The sequence below is a fragment of the Bactrocera neohumeralis genome, chromosome 6, assembly GCF_024586455.1.
Source record: "Bactrocera neohumeralis isolate Rockhampton chromosome 6, APGP_CSIRO_Bneo_wtdbg2-racon-allhic-juicebox.fasta_v2, whole genome shotgun sequence".
In the NCBI taxonomy this organism is placed as follows: domain Eukaryota; kingdom Metazoa; phylum Arthropoda; class Insecta; order Diptera; family Tephritidae; genus Bactrocera; species Bactrocera neohumeralis.
The window spans coordinates 51316570-51329557 of record NC_065923.1 but is presented as its reverse complement, the minus strand read 5'-3'; the positions used below and the strand labels follow the sequence as shown (position 1 = coordinate 51329557).

Here is a 12988-nt window from a genome sequence, read left to right as displayed (position 1 = left end):
GTTGTTGTTTTGAAGAATTAGTGTGCTAATTTTTTCTAGCCGCCACATATAATATGTACATATATACATATGTATGTACTACATACAAATATTTTTCTTAATATAAGGATCTTAAAAGTGTAAAGTCATTAATTCAAAAAGAAAATTGATTCCAAAGAGTCCCAAGTATCCAATTATTTGTGTTAATGATTTTTGTCGTCAAGGCAAAAGTCTGTACTTTGATAAAGACAATACTTCAACGTGAGTCTTTGAAAGTCAGTATTCGTATGCATTGTTTTACAAGCAATTTTCCCTTAACATTTAAAATGTGTATTTTATTAGGTACACTCGTGTATATCTGCCATTTAATTTGATTTAGAGTACTTTCGTTTGTACTTCCCTAATCTTATTTTCTTGCATAGATAACGTACGTATGTATGTATGTATATAATTTTTTGTCATGGCGGTTAAGCGGCTAATTAAGAAAGCATACGCAAACAACAACTATAATGGAAAGATGATTTCAAAACACATCCTAGCTAAAAATGTCAGTAGAACCCTTTTTTTTATAGTGAAACTGATATAAACTACGTTATGCCTGTTTATTTGTTATACAATTAAAAATTGACAACGTTGCAAATTTTTTAATATAAATATACAGTAGTAGTATATGTGAGAACGGTGAATGATTGATATATGCCTATGCATTAAGCAAAAGAAAAACGCAAACACTTTTCTTTAAATTTCAATGTTGTAGTGACTACACAAATTGTTTGCACACTATTAATGTTAAGTTAATATTTTTTCCACTTCTTTGCTAACAGTTGTTAATAGCGATTTTGGAAAATTCGAAATTTTCTTAAATAGTTTATGAGACCTTCTTTAGGTATTTTTTTGTGTGTTGTATTTAATGATATTGTTAATAACTGAGTAATTGAGATTAATTTAAAATACATAATTAATACACTTAACGAAATAAAAAAGAAATTGTAATAAAAACAACAATTTTGTGTTGTCACCAAACAATATTTTGAATTTGCTTCAGAACTAAAACCGAAACTAAATGGCAAATTTACAACCATTCGTACGTGAAGGAAAATGGTAATGGAAATTGCAAAACTTGATAATGCACATAGAGCAAACAGAAAAACTTAAGAAATAAATTTGATATATTTCATATAATTATTATTATTTAGTATATAGTACATAAAAACACACGTAAAATTGCATAACTAAAATACAAAAACAAAATATGGTAATGATAATGACAATGATGACGATGGCAATTATGATTAATGTGAGGTCATGATTATAATGAAAATTTATTGATAAACTTTAAATATACATACATATTATATAAATATATACCTATATACATAAAATATTAAGCGCAGAACTGCTGACAAAACCAGCAAAAAATCAATTGAAAAAAAAGATATTGTTATATTCTTAGTGTGTAAATGCAAATGAAATGGAAACTGATGAAAAAACAAACACAAACATTAAAAAAACTACAAAAAATATAAATATAATTTGAAAAAAAATATTGTTTTTTTTTATTAACATATGTTGCTTAGGGCATACTGAAAATAATATAGTAGTTGGCAAAATGATTTAATTGTTATAGAAAGACTATTAAAAACTCCATAATTCCGCCAGAGTTTTGAAGAAAAAATTACTTTTTTGAACAGATACCGTTATGTCGTATGTATGCAGAACTCACTCGTAAGTTTTGATTTTATATAGTTGTGTAAGTATTGATAAATTTCGAATATACAATTCAAAAGACCACGAGGTATCAATTAAAAATAAAATGAAAAACTTACTACGCCGGACCACAAAACCCAATAACTACTTTTTTACTCAAATATTTAGTTCCCATTTATATGCGCACAACATTAATCATTTTTATTATATTATATATAGAAGAGGAAGAAGCACTCGATGAGTCTGCGCAAGTAGCTGAACTGTCAAATGATTCCGATGCACCATTAAAGCCGAACGTAAGTAGTGATTTCTTTATTTTTTATTTTTTTCTTTTATACTCTGGGCACTCATCTTTAAGTGAAAACTCATACTCCAGGACCTGCTAAACCAACTTCATCCAAATTCGTTAGGTAACATAATTCGTTGCGAAAATTGGCGTAGTACTATAGAATCATGCTTCCAATATATCATAATTTCATATGAATATTCCATTACACTATACAAAAAAGCTGAAATGAATATATGGAGATAAAACGGTATACATATAGTGCCGTACCTTAAAAAACCATTTCAAGTCGAAAGATTGTTAAATTAAAACAATAACCCCATTACCTACAGCTGACATTTTACCGAGAATATTGAAATACGGATATAATCTTTTTCTGATAATACAAAAATGGATAAACTTTAATATATTTGAGATATCTTAAAGAAATAATAACAATATCTCTATCTAATAACATGCCTAATATGGATAAAATCAACATAAGTAATTTCTTCTTCTTAGCGCTGAATATGAATGAAGTTGGTCTAGACTGTGGTTTAAGCCCTTTATGCCCATTGTTATGATTTCCGTTTTACTGGTTGATTTTATATCACATTCCTCACTTGAGTTACCTAGGTTAATTTTAATGGCAATACCTGGGATATGAAGAAAAACATAGTAATGAGACCTAGTGTGTCTACGATTTTAATATAAGTTCAAAAAATAATGATTGTTAAATTCTTTCGGAACATTTTTTTTAATATAATGTTTTGCCAAAGTTTTTACCCCGCTTTGATAAAATATTCGGTTCGGTTACTCCCGAACTTAGCTCTCCGTTACTTATTTATACTATGTTTGCAACTTATAAATTAAACAATTGAATATAGAATGATGAAGATGATGATTATGATCCCGATGACAATCGGAAAAAGAAGAAAGGAAAAAAGCGCAAAACTAAAAAAGGAGAAGAGAAAGGACGCAAGAAGAAGAAGCGTAAGAAGAATGACAGCGACGATGACAGTGATTGTATGCAGCATGATGAAGAGGTGGATTATAGTACAACAAAGCGTGGACGCAAGCGCAAGGAAGCGGAGAAGTCCACAGCAAAAGAAAAGGAGTCAACAAGTTCCGGTGAGTTTATTTTTACAGTGAATAACAATAGTTATAAAATTTAATTTATTATAATCCTTGAGGGGTCGCAACTTTTAACGGTATAAAAATATAGTATTCAATTATTAAATACTTTGAAATTATATGTACATATATGTACATTCAATTCTCTATATTTCTGATGAAAAAAAATTTATTCTTGCATTATTTTAGAATTCAATATATTTTACTAATAAACAAAAATGTACATACATAAATAATAATAATAATAATAATAATTTTTCGTAGAAATAACTATTTTAAAAAGATAAGTGTAATAATCATTTATTATTCGAGTATATGTATGTATGTCCATACATATGTATATATATCTAAGATATGCTTAATATTTGAATTGCTATCTGATGATAATTTTTTTCTGCTTAAATAATAATAATCTCAAATACCAAAGACTTTAAATATAACTATTTATCAAAGTTTTTTATGAATAATTATAATATTAATTAATTTTATTATAATATAAGAAGGTTAGAAAATTAGGTAATGAATTTAATTCACGATCTCAAATATCCATATATCGCTTTAAAAAATCATAAACATAACTTTTTTTTATAAAAGTTTAAAAGTCAGAAATTTTTCAAAAATCTTCATAATGATTTTTAGTTAAAATTTATGCAATAACTGTTATTTTCTAAAATTTCGCTGCTTGTACTTATGACGAGTATGTACTATATATACCTTATATAGGTAATAGTTAAAAAATGTACTGATTTTTACAAAATAATTATAGTTTTTTTTAATACCTGCCTCATAAATGTCTGTGTATGGTCGTACATTGGACTTATTCACAAACATTATGATTATGCAATTAAGCATATCCAGTAAAAGTTATGATGGTTCAAACATTTTTATCCGAATTAAAATATTGACAATTGAATGTAATATTATTTTGTTTAAGGCATGCCATCTGTGGAAGACGTATGCTTCGCCTTCAATGTCACCGATGTTGAAATCAATTACAGCGAAGCTGATATGCAAAATTTAACATCGTACAAATCATTTACCCAACACGTTCGTCCCATATTACAAAAGGAGAATCCGAAAATACCAGCACCTAAGCTAATGATGTTAGTTGCAGCCAAGTGGCGCGAGTTTTGCGAGGTTAATCCAAATTTGCAGTCGGAGCAAGGTCGCAGCACAGGCGGTGAAGAGGCTGAAGAGCCACGTTCGTCACGTTCTTCACGTAATGAAAAGGTTAGCATCACAACTGAATGTCGTTATTGGAAAATAATATTTGAAATTAACAAGTTTTTATTCAGTACTCCTCGATTAATTATGCTGCAAAATTTTACGTAACAATTATTATTAATCCTATAAATAACTATAACTTATAGTTACAAAAGGTTGCACTCATTAGTATAGTTTATATTTGGCAAAAATGGTCAAACCAATAATTTTCTATTTTTAATTGCAACCATTTTGTTGTAATAACTTATGGTATATATTCTTCTTTGATTTTTTAAATATATAAATTTATGTTATTCTCTTTCAAATAGCCGGACGATATATATGAAGAAGAAGAAGAGGAGGAAGATGAGGAGGAGGAAAAAGAAACATCACGTTCTCGCCGTAAGCGTGGTGGTCGCTCAAGTAGCAAAAAGGGCCGACGAGCCGGCAAAGTGCCAACATTGAAGATTAAATTCGGCAAACGTAAACGTGGCAGCTCTGACGAAGATCAAGATGCTAGTGGAGCTTCCGAACGTGATTCCGACTTGGAATTTGAAAAAATGTTACAAAAATCCGATGATAGTGCCGATGAGAAAGAAGTAGCCGCTCCTGCCGAAAAAATTGAAGAACCTGCCGATGATGCTAATGCTGCACCTGTTGTGCGTAAAAAAGCAAAAACCAAAATCGGCAATAAGTTTAAAAAGAAGAAGAAATTAAAAACTACCAGTCGATTCCCAGATGGTGAAGAAGGTGAACATGAACATCAGGACTATTGTGAAGTATGCCAACAGGGCGGTGAAATAATACTTTGCGATACATGTCCACGTGCTTATCATTTGGTTTGTTTGGAACCAGAATTGGATGAAGCACCGGAAGGTAAATGGTCGTGTCCGCATTGTGAGGCAGATGGTGGTGCTGCCGAAGAGGAGGATGACGATGAGCATCAAGAGTTTTGTCGAGTGTGCAAAGACGGCGGCGAGTTGTTGTGTTGTGATTCATGTCCATCAGCCTATCACACTTTCTGTCTGAACCCACCATTAGACACAATACCAGATGGCGATTGGAAATGTCCACGCTGTAGCTGTCCGCCGCTATCGGGCAAGGCAGAGAAAATTATTACATGGCGTTGGATTGAATCAAATGAGCCGTCAACATCGAAGAAACCCAAAACTCGAATGCGCGAGTACTTTGTGAAATGGCACAACATGTCATATTGGCATTGCGAGTGGGTTTCTGAGGTTCATATGGATGTGCATCATCCACTAATGATACGTTCATTCCAACGTAAATATGACATGGAGGAGCCACCGAAGTTCGAGGAATCCCTAGACGAGGCAGATTCACGTTATCAACGCATACAGCGCCACAAGGCAAAAGGTGGCATTCAAGTCGAAGATGAGAATGAAGAATACAAGAAGGATTTGGAGGAGCGCTTCTATCGCAATGGTGTGAAGCCTGAGTGGCTGATTGTGCAACGCGTTATTAACCACCGTACTACACGTGACGGTACAACTATGTATTTGGTAAAATGGCGTGACTTGCCTTACGATAAGTCTACATGGGAGGATGAAACTGATGATATCCCTGGTCTAAAACAGGCGATTGATTATTATCAAGACTTACGTGCGGCTTGCACTTCAGAGTCGACAACTTCACGTGTTGGTAAGAAGGGTAAAAAGGGTCGTAAATCGAAGGTAAAGGAGCTTGAGGATGAAGAACGTGTACAACGTCGCTTTACACCACCCCCAGAAAAACCAACAACAGACTTAAAAAAGAAATACGAGGGTCAACCACAATTTTTGGAAGAAACTGGCATGCAACTGCATCCTTATCAGATCGAAGGTATCAATTGGTTGCGCTATTCTTGGGGTCAAGGCATCGATACCATATTGGCCGATGAGATGGGTCTGGGCAAAACTATACAAACGGTCACTTTCTTGTACTCTTTATATAAAGAGGGTCACTGCAAAGGACCATTTCTGGTAGCAGTGCCATTGTCCACCATCATTAATTGGGAACGTGAATTCGAATTGTGGGCGCCAGATTTTTACTGCATCACATATGTGGGCGACAAGGATTCCCGTGCCGTAATACGCGAGAATGAGTTATCGTTTGAAGAAGGTGCCATACGTGGCGGCAAAGCATCACGTCTACGCACCACTCAATTTAAATTTAATGTATTGTTGACCAGTTATGAGTTAATTTCCATGGACGCTGCTTGTCTGGGTTCAATCGATTGGGCAGTGTTGGTCGTAGATGAGGCACATCGCTTGAAGAGTAATCAAAGTAAATTTTTCCGTATTTTAAACAGTTACAATATTGCATATAGGATGTTGCTGACTGGTACACCTTTGCAAAATAATCTAGAGGAGCTGTTCCATTTGCTGAATTTCTTAAGTCGTGACAAATTTAGCGATTTAAATGCTTTCCAAAATGAATTTGCCGATGTATCGAAGGAAGAGCAGGTGAAACGATTACATGAAATGCTTGGACCGCATATGTTGCGTCGTCTCAAAGCTGACGTGTTGAAGAATATGCCGTCGAAATCGGAATTCATTGTACGTGTGGAACTTTCGGCTATGCAAAAGAAATTCTACAAATTTATTTTGACCAAAAATTACGAGGCGCTGAATTCGAAGAGTGGCGGCAATTCATGCTCGCTCATCAACGTTATGATGGATCTGAAAAAATGTTGTAACCATCCTTATTTATTCCCTTCGGCATCCGAAGAGGCACCAACGACCGCTGGCGGCATGTATGAAATAAATGCATTGACTAAGGCAGCTGGCAAATTGGTTTTACTCTCTAAAATGTTAAAACAACTTAAAGAGCAAGGACATCGTGTACTAATCTTTTCACAGATGACGAAAATGTTGGATATATTGGAAGATTTCCTCGAAGGTGAAGGTTACAAGTATGAACGCATTGATGGTGGCATCACTGGCAATTTGCGTCAAGAGGCGATAGATCGTTTTAACGCACCTGGAGCACAACAATTCGTCTTCTTGCTCAGTACACGCGCTGGAGGTTTGGGTATTAATTTAGCTACAGCTGACACAGTCATCATTTATGATTCTGATTGGAATCCACATAATGACATACAGGCATTTTCGCGTGCTCATCGTATTGGACAGGCAAACAAAGTGATGATTTATCGTTTTGTAACACGTAATTCTGTGGAGGAACGTGTCACACAGGTGGCGAAGCGTAAAATGATGTTGACCCATTTAGTGGTCCGTCCCGGCATGGGAGGTAAGGGCGCGAATTTCACCAAGCAGGAGTTGGATGATATTTTACGTTTCGGCACTGAGGAACTCTTTAAAGAGGATGGCGATAAGGAAGAAGCAATTCATTATGATGATAAAGCAGTTGCTGAGTTGCTAGATCGTTCGAATCGTGGTATTGAAGAAAAAGAGTCCTGGGCTAATGAGTACTTGTCCTCATTTAAAGTAGCTTCATATGCCACCAAAGAAGAGGACGAAGAAGAAGAAACGGAAATTATTAAGCAAGAAGCTGAGAATTCTGATCCGGCTTATTGGGTGAAATTGCTGCGACATCACTACGAGCAGCATCAAGAAGATGTCAGCCGTACCCTTGGCAAGGGCAAACGTGTGCGTAAACAGGTCAATTACACAGATGGTGGTGTGGTCCCGGCGGACACAACGCGCGATGACGGTAACTGGCAGGACAATGCATCTGAATATAATTCGGATTACTCGGCTGGCTCTGATGAAGATGGAGGCGATGATGATTTCGATGAGCAGAATGGTGGAGGAGAAGGCCGTAAGGCGAAACGTCGTGTTGAGCGTCGCGACGATCGTCCATTGCCACCATTATTGGCACGTGTCGGTGGCAACATCGAAGTATTAGGTTTTAATGCGCGTCAACGCAAGAGTTTCCTAAATGCCATTATGCGTTTCGGAATGCCGCCACAGGACGCCTTCAATTCGCAATGGCTGGTGCGCGATTTACGCGGCAAGTCTGAGCGTAATTTTAAAGCTTATGTTTCGCTTTTTATGCGTCACCTTTGTGAGCCAGGCGCGGATAACGCTGAAGCTTTTGCTGACGGTGTTCCGCGTGAAGGTTTGTCACGGCAACATGTGCTGACACGTATTGGTGTTATGTCTTTGATTCGCAAGAAAGTGCAGGAGTTCGAGCACATAAACGGTTACTACAGTATGCCAGAACTAATATTGAAACCGTGTGAGCCAGTCCGGGGACAAATAGGTGGACTGCCAAAGCTGGCGGATGGTCAAACAGTAGCAGTTGGTGCTGAGACTGAAGCGTCGAAAGCAATTGAGGATAAGAGTGCGACGACTAGTACAAGTGCCACGCCAGCTACCAGTGCGGCACCAAGTCCAGCGCCAGCATCCGAAAAGGGTGACGATAAATTGGGCACTGCAGGTACAGCTGCTGGTGATGAAATCAAGAAAGAGAGTGAAATGGGCACAACTTCGAGTGGCGATAAGGAACTAACGCCAGATGTGAATAGTGAGACAAAAGATGAACACAAGGTCGAAGTGTCCTCATCTAGCGGTGATGTGAAATTAGAAAAAAGTGACGAGAAAGATAAAACAGTGGGCGAACTTGACAAAGATGTTAAAGTTGAGACGGCCGAAGGTAGTGATATGAAAAAGGAGGTAGAGAGTGCTTCCACAATAAGGGATGCAAAGGATTTCAAGGAAGACGCCAATAAAACGGTTAAAGATGAAAGTAAATCAGAACAAAAGCCTAAAGAGGAACCAACTACGACCATCATTGATGATGATGACGATGACGTGATGATTGTCAAGGAAGATGGAGAACTGGAAAAACCAATAGCCAACACTTCGAGTGGTACAGCCGGCAATAACAATGCTAAGGAACAAAAGCCGAAGATTGAAGAGAGTCTCGAGGTATTGAAACGTAAATTTATGTTCAACATTGCCGATGGCGGTTTTACCGAATTGCACACACTTTGGTTAAATGAAGAGAAAGCTGCCGTGCCAGGTCGTGAATATGAAATCTGGCATCGTCGACACGACTACTGGCTGCTAGCAGGTATAGTGACACACGGTTATGGCCGTTGGCAAGATATACAAAACGATATTCGTTTTGCTATCATCAATGAACCCTTCAAAATGGACGTTGGTAAAGGCAATTTCTTGGAAATCAAAAATAAATTTTTAGCGCGTCGTTTTAAGTTGCTCGAACAAGCGTTGGTTATTGAGGAGCAGTTGCGTCGTGCCGCCTTCCTGAATTTGGCGCAAGATCCTAATCATCCGGCAATGTCGTTGAATGCACGTTTCGCTGAAGTCGAATGTCTTGCCGAGTCGCATCAACATTTAAGCAAAGAATCTTTGGCCGGCAATAAACCAGCTAATGCAGTACTGCACAAAGTGTTGAATCAACTGGAGGAGTTGTTATCCGATATGAAGAGTGACGTGTCACGCCTACCAGCCACACTGGCACGTATACCGCCCGTGGCGCAACGTCTGCAAATGTCCGAGCGTTCAATACTTTCCCGTTTGGCTGCAACTGCCGGCAACACATCCAATGCGGGTATGTATTTATAAATTTTATCTTTGCAGCATAAATTTTTATTTTAATATTTATAATTTTTTTCTCCAAAAGCGCAATTGATGGCTCAGTTTCCAGCCGGTTTTCAAGGCACTACTTTGCCCGCCTTTGCTGGTGGGCCAGCAGGCAATTTCGCCGCCTTCAGACCGCAATTCTCCGTGCCTGGACAGTTGTCGAACGCTTCTGGCAGCAGCGCGGCCAACAATTAAATTATTTACCTAATTATTTTGTGTTATTTTTAATATATATACAAATACAAACTTTTCCTACTGTTTAATTTAAAAATTTTAACTCATGTCTTATCTAGATAAACATGCAATGAGATGTATTTAAACATTCATACATACATACTATGTTTAGTGGTAAACTATCGAAATGCAGATCTTAACTATTAAAACTTATTTTTACAGATAAAAATTTATTTGTAGCATTTAAGTAATAGACTTACAATAATTATATACCTACATACATACATAGATGACGACAAATTGCCAATTTACGTGCTCTACAACAATCATGCTGATACATCACACAACAATTACAGATATCAAAATAATTCGTAATAAGATTTATCAAATTTATAAAAAAAAAATTAAAACTTCAAAATATTAAATTCAATTCATAAAATATAATGATGACAAAATAAACTAAAAGAAATTTTAGCTTGAGTTTACATAGAACATTAACTGGAAAACAATAGATATTTCCATACTTATGTTCAATATGTATCCTCCAAAACATCTCCAGATAATTTTCTCAAAACAAGTTGATGTGATAAAAATAAAATAAATAAACACTATTATGATTAATTTTGATTCTAAAGATAAATGAGATTTTAAATGAAACATGAACTCTCGACAAAAAAAAAAGCTTATACATAGCAGGTTTTGTTAGTAAACACATTCGAGATAGTACTTTTCTTCGTTTGAGCTTACTGAGTAGGAAATGTTGTAGAGTACATGAAATTTTGGTAGTTCTGAAAACACGCATTTTTCTCAACAATAGTCTCCAAATATAAACATGTATTCCAATAGTAATGATATCCATAATCGAACCATCAATATACAATTTGAATTATTAAATCTCAATGTCAACTTATTCAAACAATAGTTATGCAAACATAACAAAAATAATAATTTTTAAGGTGTGTTTTACAAAGCATTCATCCAAGCTACTAGTATTCGATTCCAAAAGACACGTATGATTACATTACAATAAATATTGCATTATTAACGAACATTAATCTGTATGTGTAATAAATGGGAGAAATATAAAATGCCTATTCTTTTTAGCATTTTGAGTGTGAATTCGATTAATTTACATTAGACTGTTATTATACATATTTGCTTTTGCATTGAGATATTTAGTCTTGACATTAGTTATCGGAACGGAACCAACTATCGACACGAAACAAAGGCCCATTCCCACGACAGTCGGGTTTACGTAACCGGAACAGACCCAGATTTTTATCCGCCCAAATACTGCCAACCCGACAGAATGCAGCCGCTATAACCACAACAACGGAAAGGCCTAACAACCTAAACATTTTAATTTTTTTGTTGCTTAGTGAAGGTTAGGCACAGCTTTTTTCGACATCAACGGATGTACACACATAAGTATAGTAACAGAAATAGTTTAGTTTGTTTCGGTTTTTATTTTAACATGTGTATGTGATCACATGTCGACGCAAATTTTAATGGAAAACAGCTATTCCGATTTTCAAATTCAATTACGTAAAAAAGTTTTTTTTGTTATATTGTTAATATCATCGTTGGTACTAATTGTTCCTATTATGAACTCTTAGTGTATTTTAAGCCTACGATATCCAATTTGTTTTTTTTAGATTATAGCACAAAGTTGGAAAAACAGTTGGCAGAACAGTAAAGGGAAATTTCTGCCCAATCCACTGTAGAGTCCAAGCGTTTGAGTCAAATCAAACACCTCATCACGTAGGAGCTTGTATTTCTCGAAACTGCAGTAATGATAGAAAAAAATAATGTAATATGGAAGTACATAAATGTTCATCACACTGATTGGATTTAACCTTGTTCGTCTGTATATAACCCAACTAGTCTTTCAAACTCCACACACGTCATTATATTCCCAAGAAGCTACTTATTTGTCGAAAAAGGTCAAGCTAAAGATCCTTTTAAACCCTTTTATGCCAAAAGAAATGCACTCATGAGTATTATATCTTCGCTGCATCCGAGGTTAACGTTTTTTTGTTGTCCGGTTGACTGTCTGTCTGTCCGTCCATCCGTGCAAGCTGTAACTTGAGTAAAAATTGAGATATCTTGGTGAAACTTGGTACGCGGGTTTCTTAGAACAAAAAAGTTCGAGTTCGGTGAAGCGCGTAATCGGACCACTGCCACACCCACAAATCGCCAGAGCACCTTTGGGAAAAAATTTTGAAAAAGTGGGAGTGGCTCCGCCATCTAATAAGTTGAATGTATATATCTCCTAAACCACTTAAGCTACAACAACCAAATTCGCTCAGCTCGAATATTATAAAAACTCCTACCAATATTGTGAAAATGGACCAAATCGGATGAAAACCCGTTCACTCCCCATATAATAACGCTACTGTTAACCGTTAGGATGGTGAGGGTTATCTGTGTTGTCATCGACGTCATCTAACGGGAGGCCCAGGAAACGTGCTGTTTTGACGGGGCCGGACCAAAGGGAAAAGGGTGTTAGATGAGTGGAGTTGGTAGGGCATGCAAAGAGGTGGTCAGTGTCATGCGGAGACTCGTTGCATGCAGGACATACATATGTACATACATTGGGTATGTCAGGGTCTATTCTGGATAAGTAGGAGATCTAACCCCGTTTGGGTCGACGATCTAACCCCGTTTGGATCTGTGTTAATTTGTATTTGAGAGAGCTTTATGAGAGTCGGTGTGAAAATTGGACCACCACTTTTTGGTGAAATCCCATATCTCGAGACCCGACTGACCGCTTTCGACAAAATTTGGTACGTTGTATTGTTTTCATATTTTTCTGTCACATTGTGAAAATGAGCGAAATCGGACAATAACCACGCCTACTTCCCATATAGAACAACTTTAAATACCACTTCATTCGGCAAGTTTCCAGTACACAAATCAAGAAGCAATTAATATAACGGGATAAAACTTTGCA

The 12988-nt window shown here is 36.2% G+C and overlaps 1 protein-coding gene across 2 annotated transcripts in view; it reads left to right on the top strand.

The window, feature by feature from the left end:
- LOC126762121 (chromodomain-helicase-DNA-binding protein Mi-2 homolog) overlaps positions 1-11123 on the top strand; it is a 37342-nt gene extending 26219 nt beyond the window's left edge. For both annotated transcript variants that reach the window (XM_050478644.1, XM_050478646.1), the window contains exons 2-6: positions 1906-1982; positions 2839-3082; positions 4020-4315; positions 4618-9829; positions 9902-11123. In XM_050478644.1, coding sequence (XP_050334601.1) covers positions 1906-1982; positions 2839-3082; positions 4020-4315; positions 4618-9829; positions 9902-10056 — 5984 coding nt within the window. In that variant the 3' untranslated portion in view covers positions 10057-11123. The remainder of the gene's footprint in view (positions 1-1905; positions 1983-2838; positions 3083-4019; positions 4316-4617; positions 9830-9901) is intronic.
- The last annotated feature ends 1865 nt before the right edge of the window (positions 11124-12988 follow it).